This window comes from Mizuhopecten yessoensis, unplaced genomic scaffold (assembly GCF_002113885.1).
Source record: "Mizuhopecten yessoensis strain PY_sf001 unplaced genomic scaffold, ASM211388v2 scaffold11171, whole genome shotgun sequence".
NCBI lineage: Eukaryota > Metazoa > Mollusca > Bivalvia > Pectinida > Pectinidae > Mizuhopecten > Mizuhopecten yessoensis.
In genome coordinates, this window is record NW_018408915.1 from 635587 (window position 1) to 656381 (window position 20795).

At 37.5% G+C, this 20795-nt stretch overlaps 1 protein-coding gene across 9 annotated transcripts; it reads right to left on the reverse strand.

Annotated features, from left to right (window-relative positions):
• Nucleotides 1–23: 23 nt before the first annotated feature.
• Nucleotides 24–19396, reverse strand: LOC110467373 (uncharacterized PE-PGRS family protein PE_PGRS24-like). Of its 9 annotated transcripts, XM_021524496.1 has the most exons (10): nucleotides 18986–19396; nucleotides 13914–13967; nucleotides 13375–13458; nucleotides 12524–12604; nucleotides 11708–11791; nucleotides 6372–7586; nucleotides 5922–5981; nucleotides 4251–4286; nucleotides 3681–3787; nucleotides 24–338 (listed from the first exon to the last, which is right to left on the reverse strand). In XM_021524496.1, exons 1-10 carry the CDS (start codon nucleotides 19380–19382, stop codon nucleotides 195–197), a joined length of 2262 nt encoding a protein of 753 aa, XP_021380171.1. In that variant the 5' UTR covers nucleotides 19383–19396; the 3' UTR covers nucleotides 24–194. The 9 variants fall into 9 exon arrangements, with proteins under 9 accessions (XP_021380171.1, XP_021380164.1, XP_021380166.1 ...); XM_021524489.1 differs by having other exon boundaries at nucleotides 5922–7586; nucleotides 13375–13455; XM_021524491.1 differs by having other exon boundaries at nucleotides 5922–7586; nucleotides 12524–12601.
• Nucleotides 19397–20795: the final 1399 nt, after the last annotated feature.

Here is a 20795-nt window from a genome sequence, read left to right on the forward strand (position 1 = left end):
CCCTACCCTAACCCCTCCCCCGCTCAACCCCAGCCTTTCACCCACTGAAAAATTTGTAAAGTCACTGTGGGGAATTTCACCCAGTTCCCAAACCAAAATGTTAAGTAGATATCTTTGTCCAGTTTCAGTTTCAAACTTAACCCCCCCCCAACTCCCCCTACATCTCCTCAGCATCTGAAGCCTACTGAGGATGTTCAGTAGATGTATTTACTCCCTGTGGTGGACTTCTCCAGTGACGGCATCACCTCCTCCACACTGGGCTGAAGCTTACTGTAGTCACTTGTCTTGGGTCTCCTTTGTCGACGCCCGCCTCTGCCTTCGACAATGAAAGCCACAATCTGAAAACGTCAACAAATATATTGAGTTCTTGTAGGGTTATAACTCTATTATCAGTATATTTTTCAACAAGCAAACCTATCTTATGTATATTGTATACAGGTTTATTATAAACGCGTTGTATACTGGGTTGTCCTATTGTATAGTGAGTTACATGGTTATTATATATACTAATATACCTGTAGGGTTATATGTCGTGTGTACAAGGTTATTACATAATATAAGCTGTATACAGGTTTAAAATGTATACTGAATACCGGGGTATTAAATACTCTGTATACAGGCCGGGTAATTATGTACACTGTATAAAGATTTATAATATATACCATATACAAGGTCATAATATATACAGTATACAGAGTTATATACAGTTTACATATTTTATACAGGGTTATCAAATACTTTGTACACAGGGTCATTTTCTGTATACTTAACATGTACAGGATAAATTGGTTTGGCTGGTTTGTGTCATTATATGTCCTATTAACAGCTGTGGTCAATTAGGACATGCCAGGTTTTGGTGGTGGAGAAAAGCCGAATCGCCCAGAGAAAAACCGCCGGCCAGCTGGTCAGTACCTGGCAACTGCCCCATGTAGGCCTCAAACTATCAACGTGGTACATGTGGAAGGCTACTGACCATGGATGGTCAGATATCTTGACCACTCAGCCTACCTGGCCCGGTTTTAATGTATATACAGTATACAGTGTTACATACTAGTTTTTATCACATACCTGTTGAATCTTGTTATAGTAATACAAGCAATTTTCAGACCTTGTAATACAGTGTTCTGTATTACACATGTGGAATATATGGAATGTTGTATTTACCTACTACCCGGAACTACTTTTAATGGGAATCCCCTTGTCATGTTGATTTGAAAAAGTTTCCGGTATTTGCAAAAAAATATCAAAGTTTATGAAATCTTTGTATCTATCTCTACCAAATACGGAAGGTAGGTGATAAAAGCAAGACCTTAAACTTGTGTTTTTTTCTAACAAATCAGAAAGTATTCGTCCGTGCAATAAACTCGTGCTTTCTGATTCGTTAGAAAAGCACAAGTGTGTGGTCTTGCATATCGATATTTTATACAGGGATATCATATACAATGTATACCAAGGTTATTTTACATATCGTAAACTGGCTAAATATAACAATTGTATACAGGGTTATTTTGTATACAGGGTTATTTTGTATACAGTATACAGGGTTATTTTGTATACATGATTATTGCTATAGAGTAATTAATGGATGACTTCAACGCAATAGTAAACTTTGGTAGTCATCAGATGTTCAAGAACCAGCAACCAGCAACCAAGAAACATAAACCCACCCCACTGCACATGGTCAAAACAATATCTTCTAGTGTTATCATAGATGAATTTGACTCTATTGGCAAACCTCAACAGATTCAATGACATATTAAAGGAAGGGGTGGGGGCAATTATCACTCGGAAACCTCTATGCGAATGCCTGGCCTGGCCATGGTCAAAACGATATTTTCTAGTGTTATCATAGATGAATTTGACTCTATTGGCAAACCTCAACAGATTCAATGACATATTAAAGGAAGGGGTGGGGGCAATTATCACTCGGAAACCTCTATGCGAATGCCTGGCCTGGCCATGGTCAAAACGATATTTTCTAGTGTTATCATAGATGAATTTGACTCTATTGGCAAACCTCAACAGATTCAATGACATATTAAAGGAAGGGGTGGGGGCAATTATCACTCGGAAACCTCTATGCGAATGCCTGGCCTGGCCATGGTCAAAACGATATTTTCTAGTGTTATCATAGATGAATTTGACTCTATTGGCAAACCTCAACAGATTCAATGACATATTAAAGGAAGGGGTGGGGGCAATTATCACTCGGAAACCTCTATGCGAATGCCTGGCCTGGCCATGGTCAAAACGATATTTTCTAGTGTTATCATAGATGAATTTGACTCTATTGGCAAACCTCAACAGATTCAATGACATATTAAAGGAAGGGGTGGGGGCAATTATCACTCGGAAACCTCTATGCGAATGCCTGGCCTGGCCATGGTCAAAACGATATTTTCTAGTGTTATCATAGATGAATTTGACTCTATTGGCAAACCTCAACAGATTCAATGACATATTAAAGGAAGGGGTGGGGGCAATTATCACTCGGAAACCTCTATGCGAATGCCTGGCCTGGCCATGGTCAAAACGATATTTTCTAGTGTTATCATAGATGAATTTGACTCTATTGGCAAACCTCAACAGATTCAATGACATATTAAAGGAAGGGGTGGGGGCAATTATCACTCGGAAACCTCTATGCGAATGCCTGGCCTGGCCATGGTCAAAACGATATTTTCTAGTGTTATCATAGATGAATTTGACTCTATTGGCAAACCTCAACAGATTCAATGACATATTAAAGGAAGGGGTGGGGGCAATTATCACTCGGAAACCTCTATGCGAATGCCTGGCCTGGCCATGGTCAAAACGATATTTTCTAGTGTTATCATAGATGAATTTGACTCTATTGGCAAACCTCAACAGATTCAATGACATATTAAAGGAAGGGGTGGGGGCAATTATCACTCGGAAACCTCTATGCGAATGCCTGGCCTGGCCATGGTCAAAACGATATTTTCTAGTGTTATCATAGATGAATTTGACTCTATTGGCAAACCTCAACAGATTCAATGACATATTAAAGGAAGGGGTGGGGGCAATTATCACTCGGAAACCTCTATGCGAATGCCTGGCCTGGCCATGGTCAAAACAATATTTTCTAGTGTTATCATAGATGAATTTGACTCTATTGGCAAACCTCAACAGATTCAATGACATATTAAAGGAAGGGGTGGGGGCAATTATCACTCGGAAACCTCTATGCAAATGCCTGGCCTGGCCATGGTCAAAACAATATCTTCTAGTGTTATCATAGATGAATTTGACTCTATTGGCAAACCTCAACAGATTTAATAACATAAAGAAGGGGTGGGGTCAATTATCACTTGGAAACCTCTATGCGAATGCCTGGCCTGGTCTTGTCACGAAATGTACTCAAGATTTCACAAATAGATCCTTTTGTTTATTAACACCAATCCAGGAATAGAGCCAACGCCGTTACTTTAGTTCAGGTTCGGTTGGTTCCGTTATCCCTTGCCTGGATACCAACCAGTGTGCAGGGCGATTGAAGAATAGAGAAACTAAGAATAGGTGTCAATCGCGACAAGCTCAGGATAAGTTGAATTTTCTTTATTAGGATACGTCTACCTGAGAACATCCGTGCAGCGATTGACGCCTATTCTTTTGAAATGTTAATGTGATTAGTGTTTTGCTGTGAGTTTTAAGAAAATTACCTTCTGTTTGTTGTGGAATAACACATATCCCGCCACATAAAGAACAACAGCAGTCAGGAAATAGGCCACGAAGTGTCCAGATGACGACTCATTCTCATCATCCACCACTGAAAGATTAAACAAATATAATGCATATTTAGGTGACGTTTTTGTGTGTTTTCCCTACAGATAAGTGACTAATTATTACCCTTTAACCCCCACAAGGTCTTATTCCGTCTTTGCGTATTGCAGAGTTATCTTCTCTTGAGAGCAGGTATTGATTGTTACGTCATTTGTTTGTGAGAGTAACGTCATCAATTTTTGAGAAAACGACGTAATTTTCTCACACGAACCAATGACGTAACAATCAATACCTGCTCTCAAGAGAAGATAACTCTGCAATACGCAAAGACGGAATAGTCCTGCAGGTTGTTTTTTTGTTCATTTTTTGTCTTATTTGGGGGAAAACTGCAATGCAGACTTTCTACAGAATGTTCACGGCATAATTACCTTGCATCTTGAGTTACAACTTAAGCCAATTCATTGTAAATGTATTCATAGATTTTTTGCTGCACAAACGCGATGACTTACCTTCTGTACGCGTCACTTTTTTGGGGTCAGGGGAGTCTGAAGAATAGGAAAATGCTCCATTGGTTTATGTATACTAATGATCAACTAGTCAAAAAGGTTCATCAGCCTGGCCACGTAATTGCATGCAAATACATACAATTAGACCTGCTTCAAAATGATTTTGAAGAACCATTTTACATTGTATAATGTACACCATCAAATGGCTATATTTTCACTCCCCATTTTTAATCCTTCAAAGTATTTGAACAAATGCAATTGTTTTGGTTCTGCTTAATCTGATAAATATCTGTAAATTTGTTTAATATCCTATATATTTGTAGCCGATATTTTATACGTACAATATATCTTAACTTCCACAAGGTAATCTTCTTTGATTTTACACAAAATAAATTACTTATTTCAATATGAATTATATGGCTTTAATCAGCTTTAAATACTGTATAGTGAGTTATTTACAAGGGCTCAGATTTTCGCAATTTTGACCAAAAATTAGAACATTGAATTTACACGGATAATAATTTTGCCATCTAGATATTTGAAGGAACTAAATTTTTCGCCGTGGTTTAGCACAGAGACGGGACACTTGAAATATCAAGTGTCAAATAATCACACGAATAGGTGTTTTTGATAGCATATTGGGTACCAACGAGTAAGTGTATTTTGTTAAACAGTTTGATCATCAACGAAACTATAAGATGAGTAATATAACCTTTATATGAATACTGCTACTTCATGATGGCATTATAGGGTTATAAAGTTAATTATCATGGCTAATTTTTAAGCTTGTCCGATTATTCTTCGGATGATATTTTCGCGATCACGTTATATATTAACTATTGACCGGCAAAATCGCAAAAATATCATTTCCACAGAAACACTATTTAAAGGATGTAATTTTTTTAGCCTCAAAGAATTTCCCCATTACATTTAATGTTCATGCATACCACAAAGAAAGAGAAAATGTCTAGGATAGGACTCAAAAGTCCGAATAATAATGAACTATAATTATATATAAAAGTTCTCAAAGAAATGACCGTCCCCCTGTCCGAGAAGTCTGCAGACTGATGATGATGATACATCTTTTGATGAAATAGCAATGGTTGACATTTAAATTGCAACAGTGACCTTGGCATTGACCTTTGGACTATGAAATACACACTCATCTGAAGTTTTCTCATATTTGACATCTATATAAACTTTGATGAACATTTGTCAAGAAACAATTTCAGCAGTCATGACAATGAATCAAGACATAGGAAGACGGACATGGGTAACGCTAAATTTACCCCCGCCACTTCTTTATGCAAAGACATAACTTAAGTCTAGCTATTGTATGTACAATTACTTACCGCATTTTCAAGTTTTTGGGTCAGGTTACTGTATTCTCTTAAGTTATATTTTAGCTGTTGTTTTTTCCCCTACTTACACAAGATATGGGACAAGGTTTTTTTCCTCAATATAGTACCCCATCGTGATTTTGCAAAAGCTAAATGGCACCCTCCTAACATACCAAAAAACAAGACTACATTTACATAACAACATGCTCTTCTGATACCGGTAGATCCTCACTGTTGAGATCTGGTTCTCTTTCAGTATTGCTACCAAAAGAAGTTCTTGTCTAATCAATATCCTCACCATTAATAGGTTGGTTGGTGCTGTCAGCATTCCTACCTGAATTGGCACCTGTTTCAGCATTTTCACCAGTATTGACAGGATTAAGAGCTGTTCCACCATTTCCACCAGTATTGACAGGATTGGATCCTGTTCCAGCATTTCCACCAGTATTGCCAGGATTGGGAGCTGTTCCACCATTTCCTCCAGTATTGACAGGATTGGGAGCTGGTCCAGCATTTCCACCAGTATTGACAGGATTGGGAGCTGTTACACCATTTCCACCAGTATTGACAGGATTAGGAGCTGGTCCACCATTTTCACCAGTATTGACAGGATTGGGAGCTGGTCCACCATTTACACCAGTATTGACAGGATTGGGAGCTGTTCCCCCATTTCCACCAGCATTGACATGATTGGGAGCTGGTCCACCATTTCCACCAGGATTGACAGGATTGGAACCTGTTCCACCATTTCCACCAGTATTGACAGGATTAGGAGCTGGTCCACCATTTTCACCAGTATTGACAGGATTAAGAGCTGTTCCGCCATTTTCACCAGTATTGACAGGATTAATAGCTGTTCCACCATTTTCACCAGTATTGACAGGATTGGGAGCTGTTACACCATTTCCACCAGTATTGACAGGATTAGGAGCTGGTCCACCATTTTCACCAGTATTGACAGGATTAAGAGCTGTTCCGCCATTTTCACCAGTATTGACAGGATTAAAAGCTGTTCCAGCGTTTCCACCAGTATTGACAGGCTTGGAACCTGTTCCACCATTTCCACCAGTATTGACAGGATTTGAACCTGTTCCACCATTTCCACCAGTATTGACAGGATTTGAACCTGTTCCACCATTTCCACCAGTATTGACAGGATTAGGAGCTGGTCCACCATTTTCACCAGTATTGACAGGATTAATAGCTGTTCCACCATTTTCACCAGTATTTACAGGATTAAGAGCTGTTCCACCATTTTCACCAGTATTTACAGGATTAAGAGCTGTTCCACCATTTTCACCAGTATTGACAGGATTGGGAGCTGGTCCACCATTTCCACCAGTATTGACAGGATTGGGAGCTGTTCCACCATTTTCACCAGTATTGACAGGATTAAAAGCTGTTCCAGCGTTTCCACCAGTATTGACAGGCTTGGAACCTGTTCCACCATTTCCACCAGTATTGACAGGATTGGAACCTGTTCCAGGATTTCCACCAGTATTGACAGGATTGGAACCTGTTTCACCATTTCCACCAGGATTGACAGGATTGGAACCTGTTCCACCATTTTCACCAGGATTTACAGGATTGGAACCTGTTCCACCATTTTCACCAGTATTGACAGGATTGGGAGCTGTTCCAGCATTTACACCAATAGTGGGAGCTGTTCCAACATTTCCATCACTATTGGCAGAATTGAGGGCTGTTGTGGCGCTTCTATCAGTATTTGAAGCTGTTCTAGAATTTCCACCACTAGTGGGAGTATTGGGAGCGGTTCTATTTTTTCCACCAGTATTAAAAACTGTTTTAGTGATTCCACCAAAGTGTGGAGCACTCTCAGCCTTTCCTGTAATATTGAGGGCTGTTGCAGCAATTTTAGCAGTATGGCTATCACTGCTTACAACAGGTTTTATTTCAGGTTGCTTAGAGGTATCTGTTCCAGCGCTCCCAATAGTACTTTTAGTTGTTCCAGTATTGTTCTCTTTTGTACTAACAGGACCTAAAAAAAACAAAGTTTTTGTTAATAAATTATAACTTAAGACCAGTCAAATTTTATTTGATTACGATTTATTCTTAAATTATTATAATAAGAGAAAGTTATAAAGATAGAAACAATTGGCCCAATGGGCCTGCATCGCTCGTTAATCTCACACTTGTAACCTTAAAAGTGATCCGAAATAAAGCTACATGCAAAATATCAGTATTTATGACTACAAGTCATCCAAAAGAAACTGTTAAAAGAATTAAAAACCCCGGTGACCTCGAATGTCGAAGGACATGACGTTGAACAAACTTTAAATTATAGCCCTTCATCTTGGCATGCAACTTGCCAAATACCAGCAACCCAGACATTTTGCTTATTGAAATTAGGTTATTCAAAGATTTATACATATTTAACCAAATGTTACCTTGAATGTGGGTCAAGGTAATTAAAATGAAAAAGCTTGACAACCCGTCATCCAAGCATATGCTACTGGCCAAATATTAATAATCTGGGCCTCATGGTTATTCAGAAGTTGTTTCAAGATTTTAAACAAATTTGACCCTGTGAGCTTGAATATAAGTCAAGGTCATTCACTTGAACAAACTTGGCAGCCCTTTATCCTAGCATGCTACTGGCCAGATATCAACATACTAGGCCTTATGGTTATTCAGGAGAAGTCATTTAAAATTAAGAACATTTTTAACCCCTGTGACATTGAATAAAGGTCAAGGTCATTTATTTTAACAAACTTGGTAGCCCTTTATCCCAGCATGTTATGGACTAAATATCATCATCCTGCACCTTTTGGTTATTCAGATGAAGTTGTTTAAATATTTTAAATATATTTGACCAAATATGACCTTGAATATAACCCTAGGTCATTCATTTTAACACACTTGGTAGCACTTCTTCCTAGCATGCTAATGGTTAGATATCAACATTCTGGGCATCATGGTTATTCAGAAGATGTTGTTTAAATATTTTAAACATATTTGACACCTGTGACCTTGAATAGGGGTCAAGGTCATTCACTTTAACAAACTTGGTAGTCCTTCATCCTAGCATGCTATAAAGCTACGGGCCAGATATCATCACCCTGGGCCTTTTGGTTATTCAGAAGAAGTTGATTAAAGATTTTGAACTATTTGATCCCTGTGACTTTGAATATAACTCAAGGTCATTCATTTTTAATAAACTTGGTAGTCTTTCATCCTAGTAGCTACGGGCCAGATATCAACATTCTGGGCATCATAGTTATTCAGAAGAAGTTGATTAAAGATTTTGAACATATTTGATCCATGTGACATTGAATAAAAGTCAACGTCATTCTTTGGTTATTCAGAAGAAGTTGTTTGAAAGTTTTTTAAAACAGTTGACCCCCGTAACCTTGAATATATTTCAAGGTCATTTATTTGAACAAACTTGGTTGCATTTCATGCCAGTATGTGATTGGCCAAATTTTATCATCCTGTGCCTTCTGGTTATTCAGAAGAAGATTTGAACATATTTGACTCCGGTCCTGTGACCTTGAAAATAGGTGAAGGTCATTTATTTGAACAAACTTGTAGTCCTTAAGCTTACTCCCAGCATGCTACTGGCCAAATACCATCGCCCCTAGGCCTCTTGGTTTTTGAGAAGAAGTTGTTAAAAGTAACAAGAGGCCCATAGGCCTTAACGGTCACCTGATATATTTATACAGAGAGTTGGTTTTGTTTTTAACATGAACAAAAATATTATTCAAAGTGACAAAAAACAATAAAACCACCTTATTCAATATCTAGCATACAGATTTAAGACTAAAAAGTATTTGAAACTAGCACCTCTGATTCTAAACAAGGAAAATGAAGAAATTTAAGCACACTGACTTCTTTGGGCCCCTGCCTACAGCCCTTGGGGGTAGGGCTGGCTCAAAATTATCAAAGGATCAAACTGTCAACCCAAGGTTATAATTCCAATCAAATTATTAACATGTAATAGTCAAAGGATCATTTGCCATTATAAACCATAATAAATCCCCCCCCCCCCCCCTCCCCCACAGGGTAAACGTGAGACCCTAGGGTCATAAACCTTAAGACCCTTCCATCTATGAAGAGAGTTTGATTCTACCATATCTGGGTCTTTGAGAAGAAGATTTTTGAAATTTCAGTCCATTAAACCCTTTTTTACCCCACCCATCAGCCCCTGGGGGTCAGTCAGGGCTGATATGTGCATACTATCAAACTGCTACTTAATACTGATAATGCTAACCCAAATTGAATTACTTCCAATGGAAATTAAACAAATGTTGGTCCAAAATGTGATTTCGCTATATCAACTATTGTAAAGTTTACCCCCTCCCCAGGGGGAAACGTTAGACCCCAGGGTCAAGAAATTCACAATTTTTGTTTGATTCTACCATATCTGGGTCTTGAGAAGAAGATTTTTGAAATTTTAGTCAATTTGACTCTTTTTGGCCCAGCTGGGGGCTTGGGACTAAACCGGCCACTGATTTTGTTGACCTTTGTCCATGGAAGGTTCCTGCAAAATTTCATTGAAATTGGTTCAGGGGTTTTGGAGAACAAGTCGAAAATGTAAATTGTTTACTGACGCACGACGGACGATGACGGACAAAAGGCGATCGCAATATAGGTCACTTGAGACTTTGTCTCAGGTGACCTGAAAAGTTGATGCCGGACAGACGACAGACGGACGAAGGACGCCGCACCATGGCATAAGCTCACTTGGCCCTTCTGGCCAGGTGAGCTAAAAACTATCTAAGTGACAGTGACATTGACCTTTGACAAACTACTTGCCAAAAATCAATCTTTCCTAGAACAACCAACCTACTTATTACTAGAAAGGTAATATGTGCTGTAAACTTCTATCTTGAGAATTACTTAACTTGATCTATTATGAATTATGTCAAAAATACATATGGGCCTTACACTTTTTTTGGACAACCCACATACATGTACCAAGTTTTAGCTTTGTGTAATCATTCATTCTTAAGTAAGCATTTCGAGAACAAATGAACATGGACAGACAGACATACCGAGCGATTGCTATTTATCTCTCTGAATTTCTTTCGGAGGGATAACAAATCAGTGAGGGCTTACATACATTTACCCTCTTGTAGAAATAAACCTGGTCTTAGAGAACAGTACACATTCCATATACCCGGTCTCCGAGAACATCACGCTTGCTATATCCCTGTCTCAGAGAACACCAAACTTGCTATATCCTTGGTATCAGAGAGCACCACACTTGCTACATTTGTATATCCCTGTCTCAGAGAACACCCCACTTGCTATATATCCCTGTCTCAGAGAACAGCACACTTGCTATATATCCCTGTCTCAGAGAACAGCACACTTGCTATATATCCCTGTATCAGAGAACACCCCACTTGCTATATATCCCTGTCTCAGAGAACACCCCACTCGCTATATATCCCTGTCTCGGAGAACACCACACTTGCTACATGTATATATCCCTGTCTCGATGGGCTCATAGCAGATCCGGGGGCCAATCCTGGTAGCATACTAGATCTTTATTCCCTCTTCATACACATGTACAATGTATACCGAGTAATTGCATAATATGGTTAAAGGATTAGAACTACAACCATTTTTAAGTTATAATGGCCCCTCTGTTGGCACAATTTTGATTTTCTACCACCTGAGAATGCTTTCAATCACATATGGTTGATAACCATCATATATTAGCTCCACAGAAGGTTGCTCAAATATGGTAAAATTACATCTTTAAGCACCTCCCCAGCGGGTCAGCCCCTCAATTTGTAAAAGTCTGAATTCCAATCATCTAATTATAAGCCTTAAGATGTTTTCATTCAATTTGGTGAAATTTTGTTTATCGGTTCATCAGAAGGAGTCACAGGCAGATACCACAGTATAGCATATATAGCTCATCTTTAGTGTTTAGGAACAGGTGAACTAGTTATCTCTTCCACTCTGACCACGAACAAAATTAATGTACACTATATTGCTCGCAATCATTTATACATGTGTAACACTTGTGAAACTAGTACTGGGTACATGGAAGCCAGCAATTTTATATATGAACTTAATACATCTGAGGTTGTTTTTCCATGTATAGAAAGGGCCAGGGAGAATATGTGAATGATACGGCCAACTCACTTGGTGTAATTTTAACTCCACCGGTAGCTATTGATGGGATACTGCCAACTGTTGGTCCATCTGCTTTGTTTCCCTTTCCATCTGCTTAAAAGAATAAGACATTATGGATTTAATCAAATACTCAACAATTATGCACATCGGAAGTTCTACGATTTCAAGTCGGACAGTTGAAAATTTGCCGGATTTAATTAGACATTTTGGTTGGTATCGAATTAAAGCAGCTCTTTTAGAATTCATATTCATTAGATGCAGTTTTAGACTGTGTTTTTCGCAAAGGAAGATTTCATTTCATGTAATTAATAAAGAAGAAATCACCTGATCATGAGAGCTGTTAGGAGAAGTACGTTTATATAGCATTCATATATTTGTAGATGAACATGGTCAATGTGATTCTAATAAACAGAGATATATATAATGATTTTAAAAAAATGCCTCTACATTCACAGTAAATGAAATGATTTGGCCCCTCAAGATCTTTATTTGCATGTGATTTATATTAGGCTTATTTAGGTATTAATTTTGTAATTTTATCATTTAGGAAATACAAGAGGCCCAATGGGCCTGAATCGCTCACCTGGTATTAATCTCACACTTGTAAACAGTTGAACTAGTGATATCTTCCACTCAGACCGTGATCAATGTACACTATATTGCTCGCGATCATTTATACATGTGTAACACTTGTGAAACTAGTACTGGGTACATGGAAGCAATCTTGGTGCAGCCATTTTATATATAACACTTAATACATCTGAGGTTGTTTTTCCATGTATAGAAAGGGCCAGAGAGAATATGGGAATGATACGGCCAACTCACTTGGTGTAATTTTACCTCCATCACCTGCTGATGGGATACTGGCAACTGTTGGTCCATCTGCTTTGCTTTCCTTTCTATCTGCTTAAAAGAATTAAGACATTATGGATTTAATAAAATACTCAACAATTATGTTATTAATAGTTGACTTCGATGGTGACTTATAATACAGTACACATCGGAAGTTCTACGATTTCAAGTCGGACAGTCGAAAATTTGCCGGATTTAATTAGACATTTTGGTTGGTATCGAATTAAAGCAGCTCTTTTAGAATTCATATTCATTAGATGCAGTTTTAGACTGTGTTTTTCGCAAAGGAAAATTTCATTTCATGTAATTAATAAAGAAGAAATCACCTGATCATGAGAGCTGTTAGGAGAAATACGTTTACATAGCATTCATATATTTGTAGATGAACATTGTCAATGTGATTCTAATAAACAGAGATATATTCAATGATTTTAAAAAATTGCCACTTCATTTACAGTAAATGAAATGATTTGGCCCCTCAAAATCTTTATTTGCATGTGATTTATATTAGGCTTATTTAGGTATTAATTTTGTAATTTTATCATTTATGAAATACAAGAGGCCCAATGGGCCTGAATCGCTCACCTGGTATTAATATCTCACACTTGTAAACAGGTGAACTAGTGATTTCTACCACTCAGACCATGAACAAAATTAATGTACACTATATTGCTCGCGATCATTTATACATGTGTAACACTTGTGAAACTAGTACTGGGTACATGGAAGCCAGCAATTTTATATATGAACTTAATACATCTGAGGTTGTTTTTCCATGTATAGAAAGGGCCAGGGAGAATATGTGAATGATACGGCCAACTCACTTGGTGTAATTTTAACTCCACCGGTAGCTATTGATGGGATACTGCCAACTGTTGGTCCATCTGCTTTGTTTTCCTTTCCATCTGCTTAAAAGAATTAAGACATGATGGATTTAATAAAATACTCAACAATTATGTTATTAATAGTTGACTTCGATGGTGACTTATAATACAGTACACATCGGAAGTTCTACGATTTCAAGTCGGACAGTAGAAAATTTGCCGGATTTAATTAGACATTTTGGTTGGTATCGAATTAAAGCAGCTCTTTTAGAATTCATATTCATTAGATGCAGTTTTCGACTGTTTTTTTCTCAAAGGAAGATTTCATTTTATGTAATTAATAAAATATATATATATATGTAGATGAACATTGTCAATGTGATTCTAATAAACAGAGATATATTCAATGATTTTTAAAAATTGCCTCTTCATTTACAGTAAATGAAAATAATTTGCCCGACAAGATCTTTATTTGCATATAATTTATATTTAGGTATTAGTTTTGTATTTTTATCGTTTATGAAATATAACCAACTCACCTAGGCCTGTCACAATGGTTTCTCCACTAGGTTTTGGGTTACCTTGACCATTTGCTAAAAAGATTAAAACCTTTATGACTATAAAACAAGCAAATTCCTGGAACTTATATCCCCCGCTTACAGGACAAATTGTAGGTAAACATTATTGAGGTTGCGTTTAGCCCTTAAGGCATTTAACCCTGGTACCAAGTTTGAACAAAATCGGTTAACATTTGTTGCACGGAAACAGCAGATAATGACGTTATTGCACGGAAACGAAACATGACAGACAGACGGACAAACCCAAATTAATATCCCGCGCTTTCACCGAAACGGGGGATATTAATTTGGGTTTGTCCGTCTGTAATAATAATTACCAAAACGTCATAAAGGTCATAAATCTACAATTGTATATACAATATAATATATACATATAATTTGGCCATCCACATACATGTAAACCTTTGGCCAATACTAGCAACACTATATAAGGCCATCATTAACAAATTGTTTGAATTTCACTTTTCATAAGTTATTCAGTGGGTAAGTAAGCTAGGATTTATTTTGTATTTTAAAAATCTCATATTTCTATGTGAAACCATAAGTGTCGGTGATTTTTCATCAAGGAGAAAACAATTACCAAAATATATTCTTTTTAGTAGGTGCCAATGTTCGGGAAACTACAAACTAATATTTAATGATGGTCTATATATGTACCATATCAATGGGGTCTTAATATGGTATATAATTTATCTTTGCTGATAGTGTCTACCTTTTAAATTTTATATAAATTTCATGCATTAAAGACTGTTAACATAATAGAGGTACATTTTGTACATGGAGGTAAAATGGGCCTTGATCATGACCCGGCTTAATCTGTTTAACAGCATTTAAGCAATAAATTGCAATGCAGTATACACTACTGTAGACGTTGCAGACCTACCAGGTATGGTTATATAATTATTGCCACATGTGTCACAAACTGAAGCAGTGTTAACGTTCTCCACAGGCTGTTTTAGCTAATGGCGGTCACCCTAATAGTGAGTGTCCAGGGAGGAATGAGTGTCCAGGGAGGTTTTCGCGCGCCCGGGAGTTCGTTATTTAACAATTTTTTACTATTTGTCAAAATAAATACTTTTGGTTGGAATGTTATTTTTTTTTTTTGTTCTCAGACATTTATTCAATTATTTCTATGATGATATTTTTGGGAAAAAAATGCTGAAGCATTTGGCAAAATTATCCATTTTCTTGAGTCAGACTATTTGTTTTGTAGGTATTAAAAAAATAATGATAAGGAAAAAGAAAAGGGCAAGAAAATGAACAATAATAATACAATGTCAAGATTAAAGTAATGCTATTTATTTAGAATTAAATATATATATAAAAAAAAAATCACTCTTGTTAAGAGTTTTCTTTTTCAAAGTGGCTTCACTCACGATTGATGGGTTGCGACGCGGAAATGGTTAGCAGCGCCTCGCTGTGATTGAAGGGTTAAGAAAAAAAGATGCCATAGCGAAACAGAAAAATTCTGGCGAGAACACTGTGAATGATACAAAATACCCTTATGTAACCATGTGTAATCTAGATCTATATATACATACAGGTACATACCTAGACCTTAAAAGGTGGTTTAGAAAACATTCACCACAATATACATTTACTCATTTGTGTGTGCAAGGACAACAGTCACTTAGTGATTATGGTGATGATATTGGATTTGTTTTCCTTTCAGAAACTCTGATTTGGAATTAAAGAGAACTTAATTACATTTTGGGAATAAAGTATGCCAAATTTGTATTGGGAATAGGAGCACTAATTATTGTACAACCCGATTTACAAAAGCAGGGGAAAGAACCTTAACAGCTAGTGATTTTTGTAAATTCTTTTCAGATGATTTAGTCTGTTGTCTAGATCTGTATAAAGTGACGTGCAGATTGACTGTCATCACCACTGTGTCCAGTTCAGTACAATGGCAGTTAAGTGATAATATAATGGCCCCATAATCCCTGGACGCTGTCTTTATACAGACTGTAGTTGCAGTGATTTTTAGGACGCGGATATTTGGAATTTCTGGAAATCTTTTTCAAAATTTTGACAATATATTTGATTATAATGTATACCAAGTTTTAAAGAGATTCGTTGAAAAATGTAGGAGGAGATTGCCGGAAAAAAATCAAATACTGAAATAAACAAAGGGCAATAACTTTTGCAAAAATTGTCAAATCAAAATTATTTTAGCCTACTACTGTAAGTTTCAAAGAAATCAGTCAAACAATTTAGGAGAAGAACTCCGGACAAAAATCAAATACTGAAATGAACAAAGTGCAATAACTTTTGAAAAATTGTTGAATCAAAATTCTTTTAGTGGAAACACAACTTCATATCATGATTATAATGTATACCAAGTTTCAAAAGAAATCGGTCAAAAAAGGTAGGAGGAGATTGAATTGCCATAATACTTCCGTCAAATTTGAAAGGCGTATACAAATGAAATTATTTGCAGTGTTAGTGTTTTATAGTACTTAATAAAACATAAAACATTTTCTTCATTTCCATAATTCTTTTCCTGTCTAAGATACATAGGATACATTAGAATGCATATAGTGGGGTCTTTTTTTTGGGGGGGGGGGGGGCTGTCCATGATTGCACGCCATCATGCGCACTTGTTGGGAACATATTTAAACTTGGCAAAACTGAATCAAGACCCAGAGCTAGCCCTGACAAGTCCCACAGGGAGAGCTGGAGTCCAGAACTCAAATATCAGAATCCCAAAAATCATTGCCACTACATTTATATGAAGACAGTGTCCAGGGATTATGTGGCCATTAACTGCCAATGTTGTCTGCAAAGAGTCTCTAGTGTACTGTATTTCATGTATTCGTGGAAGTCATTGATGTAGACGAGGAAGAGGATGGAGCCAAAACAGGTGCCTTGGGGGACCCCAGAGGTTACTTGTATTTTGTCTGATTGTTTGCCCTCGAGTACTACTGTTTGGGTGCAGAATGAGAGAAAGTCTGTAATCCAAGCGTGTGTGTTCACTGTTATCCCGTGATATTTGAGTTTGTATTGTAGTCGTTTGTGTGGGACTTTGTCGAAGGCTTTGGCAAAGTCCATAATGATGATGTCTGTCTGTTTGTTGATGTTGTTGTTTGATGCAAGATCATGTATATATGAATGTGGTGAGCTGTGTTTCATAGGATCTGGAGGATCTAAAGCCGTGTTGTAGGTCATATAATATGTTGTTGTTCTCCAGATGTGTCATTGTGGCGCTTGTTATGATGTGTTCCATGAGTTTACATGTGATGCAGGTTAGTGAAATTGGTCTGTAATTTGCTGGGTTGTCTCCTTTTTTGTATATTGGGTTTACGTTTGCGTGTTACCAATTTGATGGTAGTGTTTCTGTAGTGAGTGGGCGGTTGAAGATTTTTGTGAGAATGGGTGCTGTGATGTCAGTTAATTCTTTAAGTATTCTGCCATGTATATTGTCTGGTATGGGGCAGTCCTGTTCTGTGGTGAAGGCAGATTCAATGCAAATTGATTGTTAAGTATGTTTGCCTTGCAGGTAGTGTCAGTTTTTAGTTGTCCCTCTTTACGTAATGCGGTTTTGTCAGTGTTTTCTTTTCTTGTGGTCTTTATGTAGGAGAATAGATTTTTGGAGTTGAATTTTTTGCTAGCCGATCGCAAGGGTGTGCTGGGTTCGTCTATTGGTAGGTCTTTTATCATTGTTTCTATGTAGTTATGATATGTGTTGCCGGTTTGTTTTTGTAGTTCTGATTTTGCCAATTTGTATTTCTGTATAAGTTCATGTTTTGTTTTGCTTTTCATGTGTAATTGTTTACATTTTCTCGTGAGTCGAAGGAGAGAATGCGTTATCCAAGGGTGTTTGGATTTGTATGTGATGCGTTTTTGTGGGATGTTTTTGATGACTGAATTAGTAAGTATTGTTTTGAACATGTTCCAAAGATTGTCTGCAGTTTGGTTAGGTTGTTCTTTAAGTTTTGTGTTTAGAAGTGTGAGGTCGTCTCTTATGTTGTTCCAGTCAGCTTTGTTGTCGAGGTATATGTTTCTGGGTTATCTTCTTATTCTTTTCAGTCGAACGCCTATTTCAGTGTAGACTATGTAATGGTCAGATTTGCCTATAGGTGGTGTGGTTTCAGTCTTGTTATGATTGATGGTCTGTTTGTAAGTGTCAGGTCGAGAATGTGGTTTCCTCTGGTGGGCTTTGTCGCTATTTGTGTGAGGGAGTTGTTGTCTATGATGTCCAGAAGGTGCTGGTGAAGTTTTCGCTCTTGTTTGCCTGGTATGGTTGTGTTGTTTTGCCAGTCTATGTGTGGTAAGTTGAAATCTCCACTAATGTATGTTATTGTGTTGTTGTTTTGACCTAATCTGTTCATGAAGATTTCTAGTTGTTCTAGTGAATGTCCTTTGTCTGATGGTGGTCTATAATATGCTCCTATGGTGAGGTTGTGTGAATTTGTCATGGAGATGTTTACCTAAATTGATTTGTTGTCTGTTTCTTTAATCTGTTCTGTGTGGTATTTGTTTGTGATTGCAAGTAGTACAACTCCGTGGCTTTGGCCATTTTTATTTGGGTTGCGGTCTTTTCGGTAGACAGTGTACTCAGTGACTGGGAAGTATTCATAGGAGGATATTGTGTTATTCAGTCACGTTTCTGTTCCTATTATGATGTCTGGTTTGAGAGAGTGTATTATTTGGTCGAGGTCAGGTTGTTGGCATATCTTTGTCAATATTTACAATAGAATACAAAAACAACACTAACAGGACTGGGTCCTGAACTCATGCTTTCCTTGTGGGACTTCTTAACTTCTTGAGAACCCATTCTATGTCTTAGTAGTGGGATTCATCAAATCTTTTGAAAAAGAATTCCAGTAACGTTACTTGCATGAAAAAATAATTCGACGAAAATAACTGAAACTTTCTAAAAAAAACTCTGGTATTTTTTATTTGAAACGTGTTGTTACCCAAGACCAAGAATACAGTCGATTGTAAAAGCCTTTTAAGGCTTGTGTTTGGAATGCTGAACCATATGCACAGACTATAAATAACGATTACTTTACTTCAAACATACTTACCCATTGCGACATAATAGAGATAGAGATATTTGCAAAGACCTTCTTTCCCAGTACACTTGGTTTTGCATGAAGTATTTGCCTCGAGCTCAAACATACTACAAAATACGTCGACTGAAAACAATTTTAGTGTCGCCTCTTCCTTAATCAATTCCACAGGATATTTACACACCGTGTCTTGTGTTTTTTTTAACAGGTCACACAAGGCAACAGTGTCGACATCTGAACAGTTCACGTTTGAAAGAGTCAAATCCATTTCTGTTACAAGTTTGAAAGATGGAAAGGTACAATTCTTTTTGATGTATTGTGTCATAAATTCCCTGGGAAAGGATGCCGCTGAAGAATATCCCAGCAGAATAACACAAATAATGAACGACACTCCATGAATCATCTCCGCCATCGTGTCAGAATGCAAATCAGCTAGACGCTTGAATCGCTTTTAAGTACAGAACCAAAACGTGACGTTTAAATCCGGATTTCTATTTAGAAACCTAAACCTGAAACGAAATTAAAAGATGTTAGATGACAATAGACCCTGAAGTTACGAAGGAAAATTTCCTTAATAAAAACGTTAATTAAAACGTAGTGGGAACTCACAGTTGCTTGACCCGCAACGCTAAACAACGGGGGGAGGGGGAGGGGTTACGCGGGAATGCGTGATGGCGGTCTACATATCGCTGATGTGGCATCGTTGAAAGCTAGTTCAAGCTTGGTTACTCATAGCAGTGAAGAAATGTCTTTAATATTAATGTGATTTAAATTTTAAAACCATTCCACTCGTTTGTTCCCATCACGTGTAACAGTTAGATAAAAATAGGGTTGAGCCCTTGCATTGTAAAGTTTGCATAATAAACACAATCACTATATAGCTAGAGTTGATTCTATTGATGTATAGTATGCAGTGGCGGATCCAGAGACCTATCTGGGGGGGTTTCCATGTTGGAAAAAATTGAGGAAAATGGTGAAAATATATGATTTTTAAAGAAAATTCTCACGGTGGGGGGNATTTTCAGGGGGGGGGGGTTTCCTGAAGCCCCAAAAACCCCTCTGGATCCGCCACTGAGTATGGTACTGGAATGAATTGACCCACTCGTAATACCACAATGATGGGTTGAATTTCCTCGGGTGATTTCTCCAGCACTTGTCAGTTTAGTCTTTCCTTGAAGCAGTTTAAGCTCGGTGCTGATATATATACCACTTCCTCTGGCAATAAATTCCACTGTATAATAATACGATTGATGAAGAAGTTTCCTGTCCATCATGTGGCACATTCTGTTGATACACTGTTGCAGTCTAGCTCGATTTTCTGGGGTTGAATTATAAGCTGACATTTTAGCATCATCTGCGAATAGTTTTGTAGTACACTCCAATACATCTGGCATGTCATTGATATATATACACTCCATTGTGGGACCCCGCTTAGTGCTGACAGACTCTTTGAGGGAGTTCCATTGATTATGACTTGTTGTGATAGGCCTGTCAAGAATGCTCTAATCCAGTTTAAGATTTGTCCTTTAAATTTGATCCCACATTTTTCCAGTTTGTAGATTAGGAGTCTATGACACACTTTGTTAAAGGCTTTGCTGAAATCCAGGTAGATTACGTCAACGTTTTTCCCCTCGCCAAGTGTCTTGCTCCATTCTTCCAAGATTTCTAATAGTTGAGTGGTGAATGATTTTCCTGGACGGAAGTCATGTTGGTGTTTGGTATGTATTTCATTTCCTTCCAAGTAAGCCATTGATTCGTTTCGGATATTTTTTTTGTAGAATTTTGCATGGAACCGAGGTAAGACTATTTGGGCGATAGTTTCCTT